The sequence below is a fragment of the Tarenaya hassleriana genome, unplaced genomic scaffold (assembly GCF_000463585.1).
Source record: "Tarenaya hassleriana unplaced genomic scaffold, ASM46358v1 Cleome29, whole genome shotgun sequence".
Taxonomy (NCBI): domain Eukaryota; kingdom Viridiplantae; phylum Streptophyta; class Magnoliopsida; order Brassicales; family Cleomaceae; genus Tarenaya; species Tarenaya hassleriana.
The window spans coordinates 972,994-986,976 of record NW_010966092.1 but is presented as its reverse complement, the minus strand read 5'-3'; the positions used below and the strand labels follow the sequence as shown (position 1 = coordinate 986,976).

The window sequence follows — 13,983 nt, the reverse complement described above, 5'->3', positions numbered from 1 at the left end:
TGGCCCCCCCGCCCCCGCAGCAGCCGCCGCAGTCTCCGGCGACTGCGGCGGCGGTTGCGGCGTTCGGGCTGAGGTTGGGTGGTCTGGAGGGCTTGCTCGGAGCGTACGGAATAAGGTACTACACGGCGGCGAAGATAGCGGAGCTAGGGTTTACTGCGAGCACTCTCGTGGGCATGAAGGAGGAGGAGCTCGACGACATGATGAACAGCCTCTGCCATATTTTCCGGTGGGAGCTTCTCGTCGGAGAACGATACGGCATCAAAGCCGCCATCAGAGCTGAGCGGCGGCGCTTGCAGGAGGAGGAAGACGACGCCTCCAGGCGCCGACACTTCTTCCTTTCCTCCACTGCCGCCCCCGCCGGAGACTCCGGCACTCACCCCCATGATGCACTCTCTCAGGAAGGTAAACCTATACTATTTCTCTAATGGATTTGTGTGTATATATTAATATATATATACACATTTATAGACAATAAGTTGCAGAATACTTGTGCTTATGCACAAACGTACAAGTGAACACAAAAAAAACATAAAGATTTACTACACGATAAATGTAATGATTATCTTTATATTTTCATGCATGTGTATTCTTTTTAACCCTTGTACCAAACTATGATTTTCTTGCATTCGTATTCACTTTGCATCTACACGTAATAATATCATGCGTATACAGTAACGTATTTATCCCTATATGTAATAATGTGAAAATCTTCAAGCACATGCACTTGTGTTCGTATATATAGTACATATACACGGGAAAAACGTGCACGTTCATGACTGTGTTAACGAGTAATCAAGATTCAAGATGATGAAATGCCCAGGGCTATCAGAAGAGCCTGTGCAACAAGAGAAGGATCCGGCGGTAAACGGCGGAGGGGCAGCGTCGTCGGCGTCGAGGAAGAAGCAGCAGAGGCGGAGGAAGAAGCCGGAGGAAGCGGGGGCGGAGGAAGACGCCGGAGATGACGACGTGGATGACGTGGGCACGGAGAGACAGAGGGAGCATCCGTTCATCGTGACGGAGCCAGGGGAAGTGGCACGTGGCAAAAAGAATGGCCTTGATTACCTCTTCCACTTGTACGAACAATGCCGTGAGTTCCTCCTCCAAGTCCAGTCTCTTGCCAAAGACCGTGGCGAGAAATGCCCTTCCAAGGTAACCCCCCCCCCACGATCAACTATATATATATATATATATATATATATATATAATTTAAATCAAATATGGGATTCAACTCGTATAAATAAAAATTAGGAATATATATAGGACTATATATATATACTGTCGGAATCGATGGGGTAAAGTGGGGAAATGTATAGAGAGAATCATATCCAGCTGTTGTAATGAAGCTTTGACAAGTTACAACACCAGGGGGGGGGGGGGTTTGTACTCTTTTCTTTTCCACGAAATAATTATAAGTTGGATTTAATTTAAATCTCCGACAGTCGCAGTACGATGACGTGTCGAGTTTCGGAGAGACAGCGCTTGTGCTGTGGTGGCTAATAACGACACCATACACATATATACATATGCATGTGTGTGATGTGTCTGCATCGTTTTCATCTTCTTTCCACATGCAAATACATATATACATATATATATTACATAGATACGCTTTATGTAAATAAGTATAGAGAGTCGAGTGTCTGTGTATATGCATTTATATTTGTTCACGTATGTATATATATACGCACACACGTCTATGGAGACAGCCTATTGTACTCCGGGTAATAAGGGGCTTCCTTTCACTTTAATAGTACAGAATCCATGAGCTCTGTGCCATTGCTTGTGCAGGCACACGATTAATACTTATCTTCAGTAAAAAAAAAAGAAAGAGAAATATAAATATGATTATTATTTACTGTAAAAAATCATTCACAAAACTGTAAATGGATTGGTAACTTGTTCACGTTGTTGTTTTTTTAATAATAATATAATTATAACTAATTGAGATTTATATGTTGTGCATGTAGGTGACGAACCAAGTGTTCAGATACGCGAAGAAATCGGGAGCCAGTTACATAAACAAGCCCAAGATGCGCCACTACGTCCACTGCTACGCCCTCCACTGTCTGGACGAGGAAGCCTCAAACGCCCTCCGACGCGCTTTCAAAGAACGCGGCGAGAACGTGGGCGCTTGGCGTCAGGCGTGTTACAAACCGCTCGTCGCGATCGCAGGACGCCGCGGTTGGGACATCGACGCCGTCTTCAACGCCCACCCTCGCCTCTCCATCTGGTACGTCCCCACCAAGCTCCGACAGCTATGCCACGCCGAACGCAGCAACGCAGTCGCTGCCGCTGCGTTTGGCGGTTGCGGGAGCGGTGGGAGTTCCGCGTCTGGCCACAGCGAACAGTTGCGTTACTAGTTGACGACGTTGCTGGGTTGTTTGTTTTGTTGCTTAAATCTTATGTATCGGAAGATATGCCACGATGTGCTGTCGCTTTTGACTGATTAATTAATTATACGTGCAAATTATGGTTTTCTAATGCAAAATTTTATGTTTAGTGTGAAAAAGTAATAAAAATTGTCTAAATCATTCTATAAATATTGGCAAAAGATTAAGAAAAGTCTCTGGTTATATTATCGCTCAGCCCGAACCGGAAAATTTGTTTAAACCGGTCTCGGTTAATTCTTAATGGGCTCGGTAAGCCCGGGACTTTAATATGGGCCGTGTGTATATATATGTTTTTGCCACCTGGGCCGTGTATGTCTAGATTTACGGGAGGAAAACAAATTCAAAGAATTCCATTTTCAATTTCAATTTTCAAACAACTAAACGAGATTCCAAAGCGAGATCATGGAGTTCCCGCCAAAAATGTTGTACCCACGGACATTCCAGACCTCTCCAGCACGACTCCCGGAGGAGGAAGTTGAGGCGGCTGAGAATACGGCGGTGGTTCTTCGGGACAAGCTCACCGCGTTGGCCTGTCGCCACGAGCAAGTTAAGATCGCGTACTATCAGCTTCACTCGCATATCAAAATCGGTCTGGTCGAGGTAAAATCCATCGCTCTCTTCTCTGATTTTCCAGATCCGTTTCTCGAACAGTTTCCGAGTTTGATTCAAAAAATTTTCGTGAGATGAATCGAGTTTGATACAGAGAGTGAGTATCTAATTCTGAAGGCAGAGGAAGTTTTCGCATCTCTGGCGATCCCGTTGATGAAGCTTGTCGGTTTGAAGACAACGGAAATGGTGACCGAGGGGAGATTCGCCGCTGTCTTCCTCGATGCCGATATCTGTCCCGTAAATTTAACATTCTCCTTCATGTGAATAGATGAATAATCGATTTGCTGAGTCGAATTTTCCAGTTGATACTGCCTTTTTTTCTTATGAAAAAACAGGAAAGGGATCAGATGGATGCCATCCGATCTGCTCGAAGGATTACGCAAAACGGATTTCGAATCGGAGATACGAAGAATCAGATCCATAGTTCAAAGGTGAGATACATAAAATGAATTTAGAACAGAAAAAAACTTTAACGTGTTATCTAAGTGAGGATTCTGGCCATTCTCGTCTCTGTAGGTCTAATTCTGCCTGTGATGAATGCGGACCAACTGATGTGATTCTGTTCTTTTGGGTGATTTCTCAAATACGAGTGCATTCACAACTCGTTTTGATGTACTTGTGTCTGTAAGTCTAGATTCCATCAATGGTGTCACAATACAAATCATAAGCGCCTAGTTGTGAATTTAGTTCTGGAGTAGGACAATAATGTTGTCTGGTCTGTGTGGAGCTTCCCTCTGAAATTTCCTTTGCCATAGATCCAAGCTGCAATATGCTTGGAAATTGGAGGAAATCGGAGAATTAGAGAAAGAGATGGATAGAATTTTCTGTTACTGGTTATTTCAGCCTCATTTCTTATCATGGAAGATCAGATCTTTTATCTCACTAACTAATCCTCTAACAAATCAAGATTGACAAACTGACAGCACATTTAACACACCATTTTCTGATTCTGTAGGAAGAAAATTATGCTGCCAAAGTTGAAATAGCTGGCAGAGAGATTTTGGACAAGCAGCAGAGGCAACTGATACAGCTTGTCCAGATCCTAAGGCACTTTGAAAGACAAGCCATTTCCCACCAGGAAAACATTCTGCAGATGATTGACCATCATCGAATCTTCTGCCACGAATTCATCCGGAAAGCCATCTATTACATCACCATGCTTCGCACCCAAAGTCACGATACTTTCCCCGTTACAGTCAAGTTCCTTCGAGTGATTTTCAATAACGTTATCGAGGTTCTTGGTTCAGTAGATTGTGGTGTAAAGGATCATATGCAGGCTGTAGCAGAGAAAATGTGTTATCCGTTAGCCAAGCACATAAACAACCTCACTGCTGAGATCAACCATGGTCCTTATGCGCAACTGATGAATGTAGTAAACGAGATGGAGAGAACATGGGCAGGCACAAGGCAAGAGCTGGAAGATGCTAGGGCAAGGATCAGAATGGCAGAGGAGCAAGCCAGAAGAGCGAAGGGAAGCCTCGCTTTCAAGGTAAATGATCTATAGCCTATACAGTCGAATTATCACTCCGTAGCAAATTCTAGACCTTCCAAAATGAATCAATATCTGATAATCACATGAAATCGAACCTAACATTTTGAAACGTGAAACCAAAGATTCTTCTTCCTTTTGCGTATGTAGCGTCTACGCGTGGAGGGTAGTCAAGAAAACGACGAGAAAATACTGTGGGAGCTATTGAGGAAGAAAAGAAAGATGCAAGGATCTGATAGTCCAATGGGGACCAATGATCTAATCAGACAGACCAACAACAAGCGGGTACGATCCTTCGACCATCAATCATCGAGAATGCTCGTCAGTCCTCAAACTACATGTTCCGACATTTGGATCCCTCTTGGCCTTTCACCTTCAGTGAAATCAGAAACCCTGAGGTAATCTCAAGTTCACATACTTGATCTTTTCATCATATTGGTTTAGTCAGTTCACCACCACCAGGGAAGAATCTACACATCAGTTGAGAAGACAAAATAAGGGAAAGATTGAGAAATTTCTGATGAACTGAAGGAAGATCATATGCCATATATGTCCCACGTTCTCATTGTCGGACTTTGGTTCTTAGCTTTCTAACAAACGCCTCGATTCATCAAATTTGATCCTTACTTGATAATGTAATCTATGTAGACCAATTGAAGATAAAGAAGAACTAAACCAGCCCAACATAAACCGGGCCATCTAATAGATTTGTTCAAATTTGGGTCCAGACCCAAATCAGCTCGGTAATTGCTACATACATACATACATACATACATACATACATACATACATACATACATACATACATACATACATACATACATACATACATACATACATACATACATACATACATACATACATACATACATACATACATACATACATACATACATACATACATATGCAATTGATGTAATAGATTGGGAAGTGTGAGTTTGCTTTTGGGTGGAGAAGTTTGAAATGGAAAGGGAGAGAGGGAGGGATGATGAATGAAGGCCGAAAAGGTTGAAAAGAAGAGAAGCAAATACGGGGAGGCAGGCACCGTCCCTTGCCTTTGAGGTCAAACTTGTCTGATTCTTTGTTCCAGTTTTATCGAAGAAAAGTGTCACGTCAAGACCCCGGAAACTCTCCTTTGTCGTTGTTGTTAGCATCGAAATATTCTCTTTTTCAATTTGATCTCCTGGTCTTTTCCTTGTTCACTTGCATTCAATTTCAATTCGATAACGGCAGGACACACTGTACTGGTTTCTAGTTTTTCAAACATTGACATTTTTTTTTAATTTTTAAAATTCGATTCACCTTCCTCTTTTTTTTTTACACATGTTCATATGCCACTCCCAAAACCCATCGACTGAACAGGAAGATCTATGTGATATTATCTTTATCACGGTCCTAATTATTATTGTCCCAAGTTAATTTTCTTCCAAGTAACCCTCACCCTCGTTCATTAGCTTTGAAGTAACTTACATGTTTCCTTCTTTTGCATCTTTCTCTCTCTCAAAAGAATTCTTATTATATATATAACCTCACGATAATCAATTTATTAAAGTATTAATAAATAAATAAATAAAATATACTGATTAATTAAATAATATCTATTTTCTACATAGGTGTATTAACCTGATAATGATTTCTATTGATTACCGTCGTCGAATTAACTGTGTAAAATCATAATATTTAACTAATCCATATATCTTTTACAGGTATTTTAAAAATAATTTTTCTTAATAATAACAAATTGGTGTATTTATATAAATTATATATATATATGATTCAAGATGATGAAATGCCCAGGGCTATCAGAAGAGCCTGTGCAACAAGAGAAGGATCCGGCGGTAAACGGCAAATGTGGTTTAAACTCAACAATTAGATCTTAAATCTGTAGGACGGTGTCTATAGGTATTGAAATTCAAATTTTGTTATTCATTCACATGATATTTAATATAACATATATAAAAACTGATCAAGTTGATGGGTTTGGGGGTATAAAGCTGTTTTTTTTTTAAAGCGTGTCCAAAAGTGATTTCAGTCTTTTGATTGTCAAATAATGGGGCGAATTCCGACTAAAAATTAATAGTTGAATTAAGTATTTTGAATGAGTTTTTACTATCTATCAATGGAACGTTCATCTAACGACTGAATCCCAAAATGGAGTGGTCAGAAAACAAAACCGCGTCAAAAACACTTTCAGAAATCACGAAAGTGCTCTCCACGCGAGGAGACCGCGCGTGGTTTAGACATGCGCGTCTTTACAAATAAATAAATATACTATTATTGGTACGGTTTACTGAATCATCATCGTACAAAGCATTAACACAAAAAACTACAAAGTTGAGATACTTTGGGTGTCGGTTTTTTTTTTTTTTTTTTTGTAAGGTGAATATCATATATATATGTAAGTTTTTACAAAACCTGCAAAGCAGTACAAACCGGATACAAACCGGATACCATGTCAGAAAACTAGCAGCAAAATAGTCTGAGTAGATAAACAGAAATCAGTAAAATAAGGGTCCATCGTTCTCTTTAATTCCCAATTACGTTTTGATTTTAAAATTATTTTTATATGCGTCTGTTCAGATATTTTATAATCACGTGAATGAACGTTTAATATTTATTCAAAGAAAAAAAAACGTTTGATATTTTATCCAAGCAACATTGATTTTTTTGTCCTTTTGTCTAAGAGGTAAATTAAACATTATAAAGAGTTTACGTTTTGTATAATGTACACATATTTATGTTTTTTATTTAGTTTTATTAGATAATTTACTAAAAAAATAGGTTAATTGTTATATATATATATAGCTAAACTATTTAATAAATCAATAATAGTAATAATTAGGGTGTTACCAATTATGGAGAGAGGAGAGAGGAAACCGGAGAACACGCGTTGGCCGGAAAGTGAGTAATAATTACGCATTTACAATGATCACGACCATTGTGTTAATTTCAATTATGAGAAAAAAAGGAACCAAGGGTTCGCATGAAATTCAAAACGACATGATTCATAATTCTGACATTTTTGGATTAGAGAACGTGTACATTGAATCTAATCCCATTAAATTATTCGCCCTAATCAATTCATTTCTCGTCGACACAATTTTATATATATATATATATATAAGATTTGTATTCCTCGTTTTGTTATTTTAGGCGGAAGAAGATGTGAAAAAATGTTATATTAAAAGAAACAAGAATACCTCTTAAGGATAACATTTAATAAATAAATATATTTATGCACGCGATATATATATTTATATATATATATATATATATATATATATGTATAACATCTCTTTCTCTTGGAATGTGTGTTGCATTTTTTTTATTATCCACAAGAAATACATACAAACACAAGTATAATGGGTCAAAGGGATGTGTTTTGGGTCAACCTTATGACTGATTATATATATGTGACACGTACGAATCTTTCTTTAGTCAAGCCTTTCATACTAAGCATATTGTGTGTATACACTTATGAACTATTTATATGTAGGGAATATACATATACATATATATATGCGTACATATACATTAATTGTCGATCGCACTACGTTACCCATCATTCATGTCATGATGATCCCTCGTGGACGAATTTGTATCAAACTTAACTAAACCATGCATCTATCATGTTGATAGTTTATTGGGATCAGCGTGGGAACTTTTCAAAATATGCCAAAAGACACGTGTATAGATATTTATTTATATATCCATATATAAACACATACACATATGTATTGAGATAGCTATCTAATATTCTTTTTACATATAGGCCTCGCGTGAAATCAAATTTCTAAAAAATAGTGAGAGTTTTGTCATGCAACATGATTTCAATTTGTAACAGTCAGTTTAAATTATTCAACGTCTTAATTTTTGTATGTCACGCATTAGTTCACACACACACACACATGCATGTATTTAGTTTTTTTTTGGTATAAAGCATGTATTTAGTTATATATATATATATATATTTTTATATATATACCACTTGATAACACAATGTATATGCATGTATTCATGTAAATTTTTGTTAAAAGAAAACAAGATGGTGCAAGTTTTTTTTTTTGTTGTTGTTGAACGAATTGATGTACGAATTCTCAAATTGACACAACGCAGTATTTTGTTTGACGTTCGTTTTCTGAGCGAATCCTACCCACTCGTACTTGGGAAGCGTGTGGATTGAAGTTTCTTTGCTTCTCGTATGGTTACATATTATTAATTATTATTATTATTATTATTATTATTATTATTATTAATTTGATGTTTTGTTGGTTATATGATCGTTGATGTTACGTCTTATGAAATTAACCAAAAGAACAACATGTAGAAAAATAAAATGCGGAAATTAAATTAGAAAGAAAGAACAAAATATAAAAGAACGAAAACACTTTTATTACTACATCTATTCTTCTTATTGTTATATTACAATGAAAATGAAATACATATTTATAGAAAAATTAAGAAACGTAGTAAAAAAGAAATATAGATACAATGGAAACAAATCAGTTACACAATATTCGACATAATGATATTGTATCCATTATTATTCTCCATCATATCTCAAATCTTATTTTACTTCCATCACATATTCATTTTTCCATTTTAACACAACCACTATAACATTGAATCGAATATTTAATACCACGTTCGATTCACATATTATCCTCGTACCGGAAACTTTTTATATATACACGCACATATACATATACATATATATATGCATATATGTACGGATGAAAACCTAAACAGCTCGCAAGAAGCTTCTTCAATAATGCAACACAGAAGATAAGCTTGTCTAGCACTCTTATGAAACAAATTTCAACGTATGTGACGTATGAATCCGCGCACGCACACACACACACACACACACATATATATATATAAGAAAATTAGGAATACGGAATCCGAAAGCGTGTCCGTTTAGATCGATTGTAAACCTCGATCGGTTCTACATTTGTCTTCGATATCGGGGGTCAGAAATCCAACGATTAGAGATCGAAAACCCAGTATATCACGGTCCAAATGCTCTACTGCAGAATTTCGGTGTCAATCGTATTTTCGGATCTATATGTATATATCGTTCAATCAATAACATGCCTTAGGTTTTCGTAGAGTTAGAGAATCACGAAGATAACAGTTGCGTCGCTTAATCAAAAGACATGTTCCCTCGTCATACCCTTTCACGGGTGTGCTGTATATATATATACACCGTATCTTCTAGGATTTGGGTGTATAAATCATTACAAAAACACAAAATGTATGCAATGTGCATACAAACACGCCCATATTATAAATATATATACACACACGTATTTATAGAAAGAGTTATGCAAGGTAATGCATTGATATAGGCATGCATTCCACGTTTATATATATACTCATTCGTGTTTATCATTGAGTGTGTATATATATCAGAGATACGCGTGTACCTGAATGAGAATACAATCTTAACATGGAAAGAAAAAAACAACTTGCAGATTCAAGAAACTTGAACAAACCAAAGGGGAACCCACCCAAGAGATTAAGGGCCCCAAATTAGATCTCTTAAAAAGAAGATTAAAACATACATAAATCACACAACACTCAAGAAACAGCATCTCCTCTCTGCCCAAACTAAAATCCGAATCCCTTTATATAACTTGTATAAGGATCTCTCAAAAACCCGAATGATGAGAAGATGAAGATGAAGAACCCCCAAAATGCAAAAAACCCGGGAAATCTTGCTCTTCTTGTTGCCTCGAAGATCCACCGGAATATGAAGAAGCCGTAGTAGTTGTCGTCGTAGTAGAAGGTAACATAGAAAATCCGCTTCCACCGGGCGAATTGTAACTCAGCATATCGCTAGAATTCACGCCTTGATAGTACTGATTGTGGTAGTATTGATTGTAATACGACATTGTGTGGGGAATATCAATGTGTGGATTTGAAGAATAAGGCTGATTAGGTGCGTTATAACCGGAGTTTGGTAGCTCGGAACTTGCAATGCTTCTTCCCAACTGAACCCTTTCGGGGAAATTGAGTTTGGCTTTGCTCCCTTTGAACCTAAGAGCGGCCTCGTCATAGGCTAAGGCCGCAGCCTCAGCTGTCTCAAATGTCCCCAGCCAAACACGAGCCGCCTTTTGTGGATCTCGGATTTCGGCCGCCCATTTTCCCCATGGCCTTTGTCTTACTCCTCTGTAGTGTCTCCTCCTCAAATTCCCTTCATATCAAAATTTGCAATTTTTTTCTAGTCAACAATCTCCGGTAGATCAAGATTCACTAACGTCCGGCTCTCTACACATTCTTGAATATATATTTTAAATCTAGATGTGCCTACACATATTTGTGTGTATGTGTGTGTATATATATCCCATATAACAATAGATATGTACATATGCATTTACATGCATCTATTATAGGCAGTACGGCACAAACAAACAAAGATACTTTCCCTGTAGCAGAAACGAAAATTTGATCATGTTTTCGTCATTCCATTTGTTTATACATATAGAGAGCCTGAGTCCAATAATTTCTCCTAATTAACCATCACATCCAATATAGCATAATATAAGGGCATAGTTGTATAAAACAAATCGTAAGATATATATATATATATATAATAAGGGCATATACATATGATTATATACCTTGATCTTGAGAAGGAGCAACTGGCTGACTCTGGTCTTGTGGATCATAAACAGAAGCCTGATCGTTTGGATTGACGCTATTACGTTGGTTGGTGTGATTGCTTCCGATAACTTGAGTCAAGGCAGAGACCATGACGCGCATGTCGTGCTGAGATCGAGCCGAGAACACCGGAAATACGTTCTCGTCATCCTCGGCCCCTTCCTTCTCCGATTCATCGGATCGAAAGGGCCTTTTCCCTTGATTTCTTGGATCCACCTTTGCAAGAATCTTCTAAAACCCTTTTGTTTGTTTTTTTCAGGGGATTTGATTTTTAGGGTTTCTTGATGGCGTTTCAGACATCAAGAAGATGGGGAGAGAAATGAAAAAAAGATTTGTAGGGTTTTGGTGAATGGTTTTGAGGCTTTTATAGCAAGAGGGTTTGTGTGTGAACGTGTGACGAAAACAAAAACGTCACGACAAAGTTTTGCATATTCTTTTTTTTTTCTTTATTTTTTCGTGTTTCTTAAAATATAGATATTTGATTTACCCAAAAAAACATTGTATAGATATTTGAAATGTGAAAAAATTAAAGATATTTTAATTTTCTCATGCAAAAGCCGTGAAACAAGAAATTTAATAATTACCCAAATTTTGATCAATTGTAAAACTATCATACAGTAATTGAGTTCGATCTTTTTATCCATATCGACGTGTACACTTACTTATGTATGCGTTTGTGTGTGTGTACATATACATTATTGGCATCTTGTTCCTCTCGGTTAATTATGGGAATTAATTGGATAACCAAACGTGTGAATAAATAATAAGATATATATATATATATATATAGTCATGAGGTAAAAGCTCAAGAAAAAAAAAAGAAATATGAACACTAGAAAGATCCAAATGAATATATATATATATATATATTATGTAAAAAGAGAATGAATGTTTTTTGTTTAATGATTCTTTTGAAGGTTAAGACATGCGTGCGCGTAATTTTGATCAAAGGGGACAAACTGTAGTGTTTAGTACTATAACTATTTCGAGTGCTTTGTGTTCTGTCCGTATGATTCTTTTCATTCGCTCCTTAAGGGCAAACTTGTAATTTCGTAAGATAGATACATTTTTTTGTGGGTTTGGTTGGTTTAATATACTTTGGACACGGGGGAACTAAGTCGGTTACCAATAAAATCGCTTGTCTTTTGAAACATATTTTGTTGCCATGTATATACATATATGTATATGTATATATGCGTGAATGAATAAAATGTTATATATAGAAATCTAATTTAGACCGACCCTAGCTTCTTAATTAGTGTGACATCGTCGTCCTATTAAATTAGTTCAAACAATGTTGGAAGATTCGACGTCGCATCATCCGATTGCGTAGATTGTTTTATTTTTATTTTATTTTCGTTGAATTATTAATTAGGCCCACATTTATAGATTCGGAGATAACAAATTTACTTTAAAAAAGAATATTATTGGTTAGTCACAGTTTGGTGCATTTTTAGGTCATATTCCGAAATTTATAATATAAAATCGTATGCAGCTTTATCTGTTTTGACTGTTGTAAATAGTTTATTAGTATTATTACAAGTTGTTTTGCATCTTTTTGAAAAAAAAAATATATATATTTACTAATTCAGCATTAGAAAGCCGGTCTCTAGTTTATTTATTTTGTTCCTTTTGCAATATATAAATTGAGTTTTCAAAACTAAACTATCACCAGTTTCAAAATAAAAAAAAGGATTATATGTCGGCTACCAATTTTTTTTTTGACTTGGAATAAACTCTCATTTTTCTTGTAGCGACTAGTATCCGTGAGATGTGATATATACATATATATATATATATAGATATAGATATAGATATATAAAACTAGAGGTGTGCATTTCGTTTCGGTTCCGAAGAATCGAACCGTACCGAACTAAAATTCTCGATATTTTTTTCGAATCGTACCGTTTTAACAGTATATTTTTTTATAGAACCAAAATTTCTATAATCGAACCGAATTTTATAAAATTTTCGAAAAACCAAAATTTTTTTAAGAAAAATTATTATTTTTTAACAAAAACCGAAACCGAAACCGAACCGAATCAAATAACATACGAAAATGATTTGATAAAAATTTTAGAATACCAAATAAACCGTTCTTAAATGGAACTGTTAAAATTACGAAAATAATCTTGAAACGTCCGCCCCTATATAAAACCATTTATTTTGGATTCCGTAAGTCAACGGCTAAATAAAGTTGACCATTTAAATATCTTTGAAATCTGCTGCGTTTATTTAGACAAAGAGGTTAGCAGTTTGACAAACTACAAATAAAATAACCGCCGATATTCGATCACTGGATTAGCTAAACTCGCGTGCTCTTTTAATGGTGAAGTCAAATCTAATGCATCATCATCTTCATACATTTCATCCTATAAATTTAAATTTTTTCCGAGTTCCAAAAATTAAATAAAAAATATGTATAAAACTCTTTAGCTGATAGATTCAATCAGTAAACATGATTTATATTTTTCTGGTAACAATTTTTTTTTTTCGAAAAACGATAAAAATCTTTAATTAAAAATTATGTATAAATTTAAATTCAATGACCTACCAATTTTAAACTCCATATCAATAAAAATATTCTAAAAAAACCATTATATTTATCCATATTAACGCTAATTTAAAAAAGATATAATGTATATTTCAATCGAATCGAAAATATATAACTTATTCTGGATACTTTTTAACAATTAAAATGTTATTTTGTTTTATGACATTAAAATTTTAAATCTATATATTTTTAGTTATTTTTTCTATTATGAGATATGTTTTGAGAAATTGCTTTGCAAAAGTATAACTTTTCTAAATTTAAAATAAAACTTTGTG

General features: G+C 35.8%; 3 protein-coding genes across 4 annotated transcripts in view; 2 read left to right on the top strand and 1 right to left on the bottom strand.

The window, feature by feature from the left end:
- The window catches only part of LOC104818285 (protein LEAFY), a 2,778-nt gene extending 290 nt beyond the window's left edge, over positions 1 to 2,488 (top strand). The window contains exons 2-4 of the mRNA XM_019203074.1: positions 22 to 402; positions 821 to 1,149; positions 1,968 to 2,488. Of these exons, the coding sequence (XP_019058619.1) occupies positions 22 to 402; positions 821 to 1,149; positions 1,968 to 2,360 (1,103 nt within the window). The 3' untranslated portion in view covers positions 2,361 to 2,488. The remainder of the gene's footprint in view (positions 1 to 21; positions 403 to 820; positions 1,150 to 1,967) is intronic.
- Positions 2,489 to 2,779: 291 nt separating this feature from the next.
- On the top strand, positions 2,780 to 5,727 carry LOC104818284. 2 transcript variants are annotated; one of them, XM_010547803.2, is made up of 6 exons: positions 2,780 to 2,990; positions 3,117 to 3,236; positions 3,335 to 3,430; positions 3,955 to 4,488; positions 4,639 to 4,886; positions 5,411 to 5,727. In XM_010547803.2, the coding sequence occupies exons 1-6, from the start codon at positions 2,793 to 2,795 to the stop codon at positions 5,448 to 5,450; spliced, it is 1,236 nt and encodes a 411-aa protein (XP_010546105.1). In that variant the 5' UTR covers positions 2,780 to 2,792; the 3' UTR covers positions 5,451 to 5,727. The 2 variants fall into 2 exon arrangements, with proteins under 2 accessions (XP_010546105.1, XP_010546104.1); XM_010547802.1 differs by lacking the exon at positions 5,411 to 5,727 and adding an exon at positions 5,137 to 5,267.
- Positions 5,728 to 9,976: 4,249 nt separating this feature from the next.
- Positions 9,977 to 11,798, bottom strand: LOC104818283 (ethylene-responsive transcription factor ERF114). The gene is made up of 3 exons (XM_010547801.2): positions 11,739 to 11,798; positions 11,115 to 11,385; positions 9,977 to 10,687 (listed from the first exon to the last, which is right to left on the bottom strand). The coding sequence occupies exons 1-3, from the start codon at positions 11,796 to 11,798 to the stop codon at positions 10,143 to 10,145; spliced, it is 876 nt and encodes a 291-aa protein (XP_010546103.2). The 3' UTR covers positions 9,977 to 10,142.
- Between the last annotated feature and the right edge of the window lie 2,185 nt (positions 11,799 to 13,983).

Coding starts and splice junctions, on each gene's coding strand:
- LOC104818284 (XM_010547802.1), top strand. CDS start 2,793: ATGGAGTTCCCGCCAAAAATGTTGTACCCACGGACATTCCAGACCTCT. Junction 2,991..3,116: donor TCAAAATCGGTCTGGTCGAG/GTAAAATCCATC, acceptor CTAATTCTGAAG/GCAGAGGAAGTTTTCGCATC. Junction 4,887..5,136: donor GTGAAATCAGAAACCCTGAG/GTAATCTCAAGT, acceptor TAATCTATGTAG/ACCAATTGAAGATAAAGAAG.
- LOC104818283 (XM_010547801.2), bottom strand. CDS start 11,798: ATGGATAAAAAGATCGAACTCAATTACTGTATGATAGTTTTACAATTG. Junction 11,386..11,738: donor TACAATTGATCAAAATTTGG/GTAATTATTAAA, acceptor AAAGGGTTTTAG/AAGATTCTTGCAAAGGTGGA. Junction 10,688..11,114: donor TGCTCCTTCTCAAGATCAAG/GTATATAATCAT, acceptor TTTGATATGAAG/GGAATTTGAGGAGGAGACAC.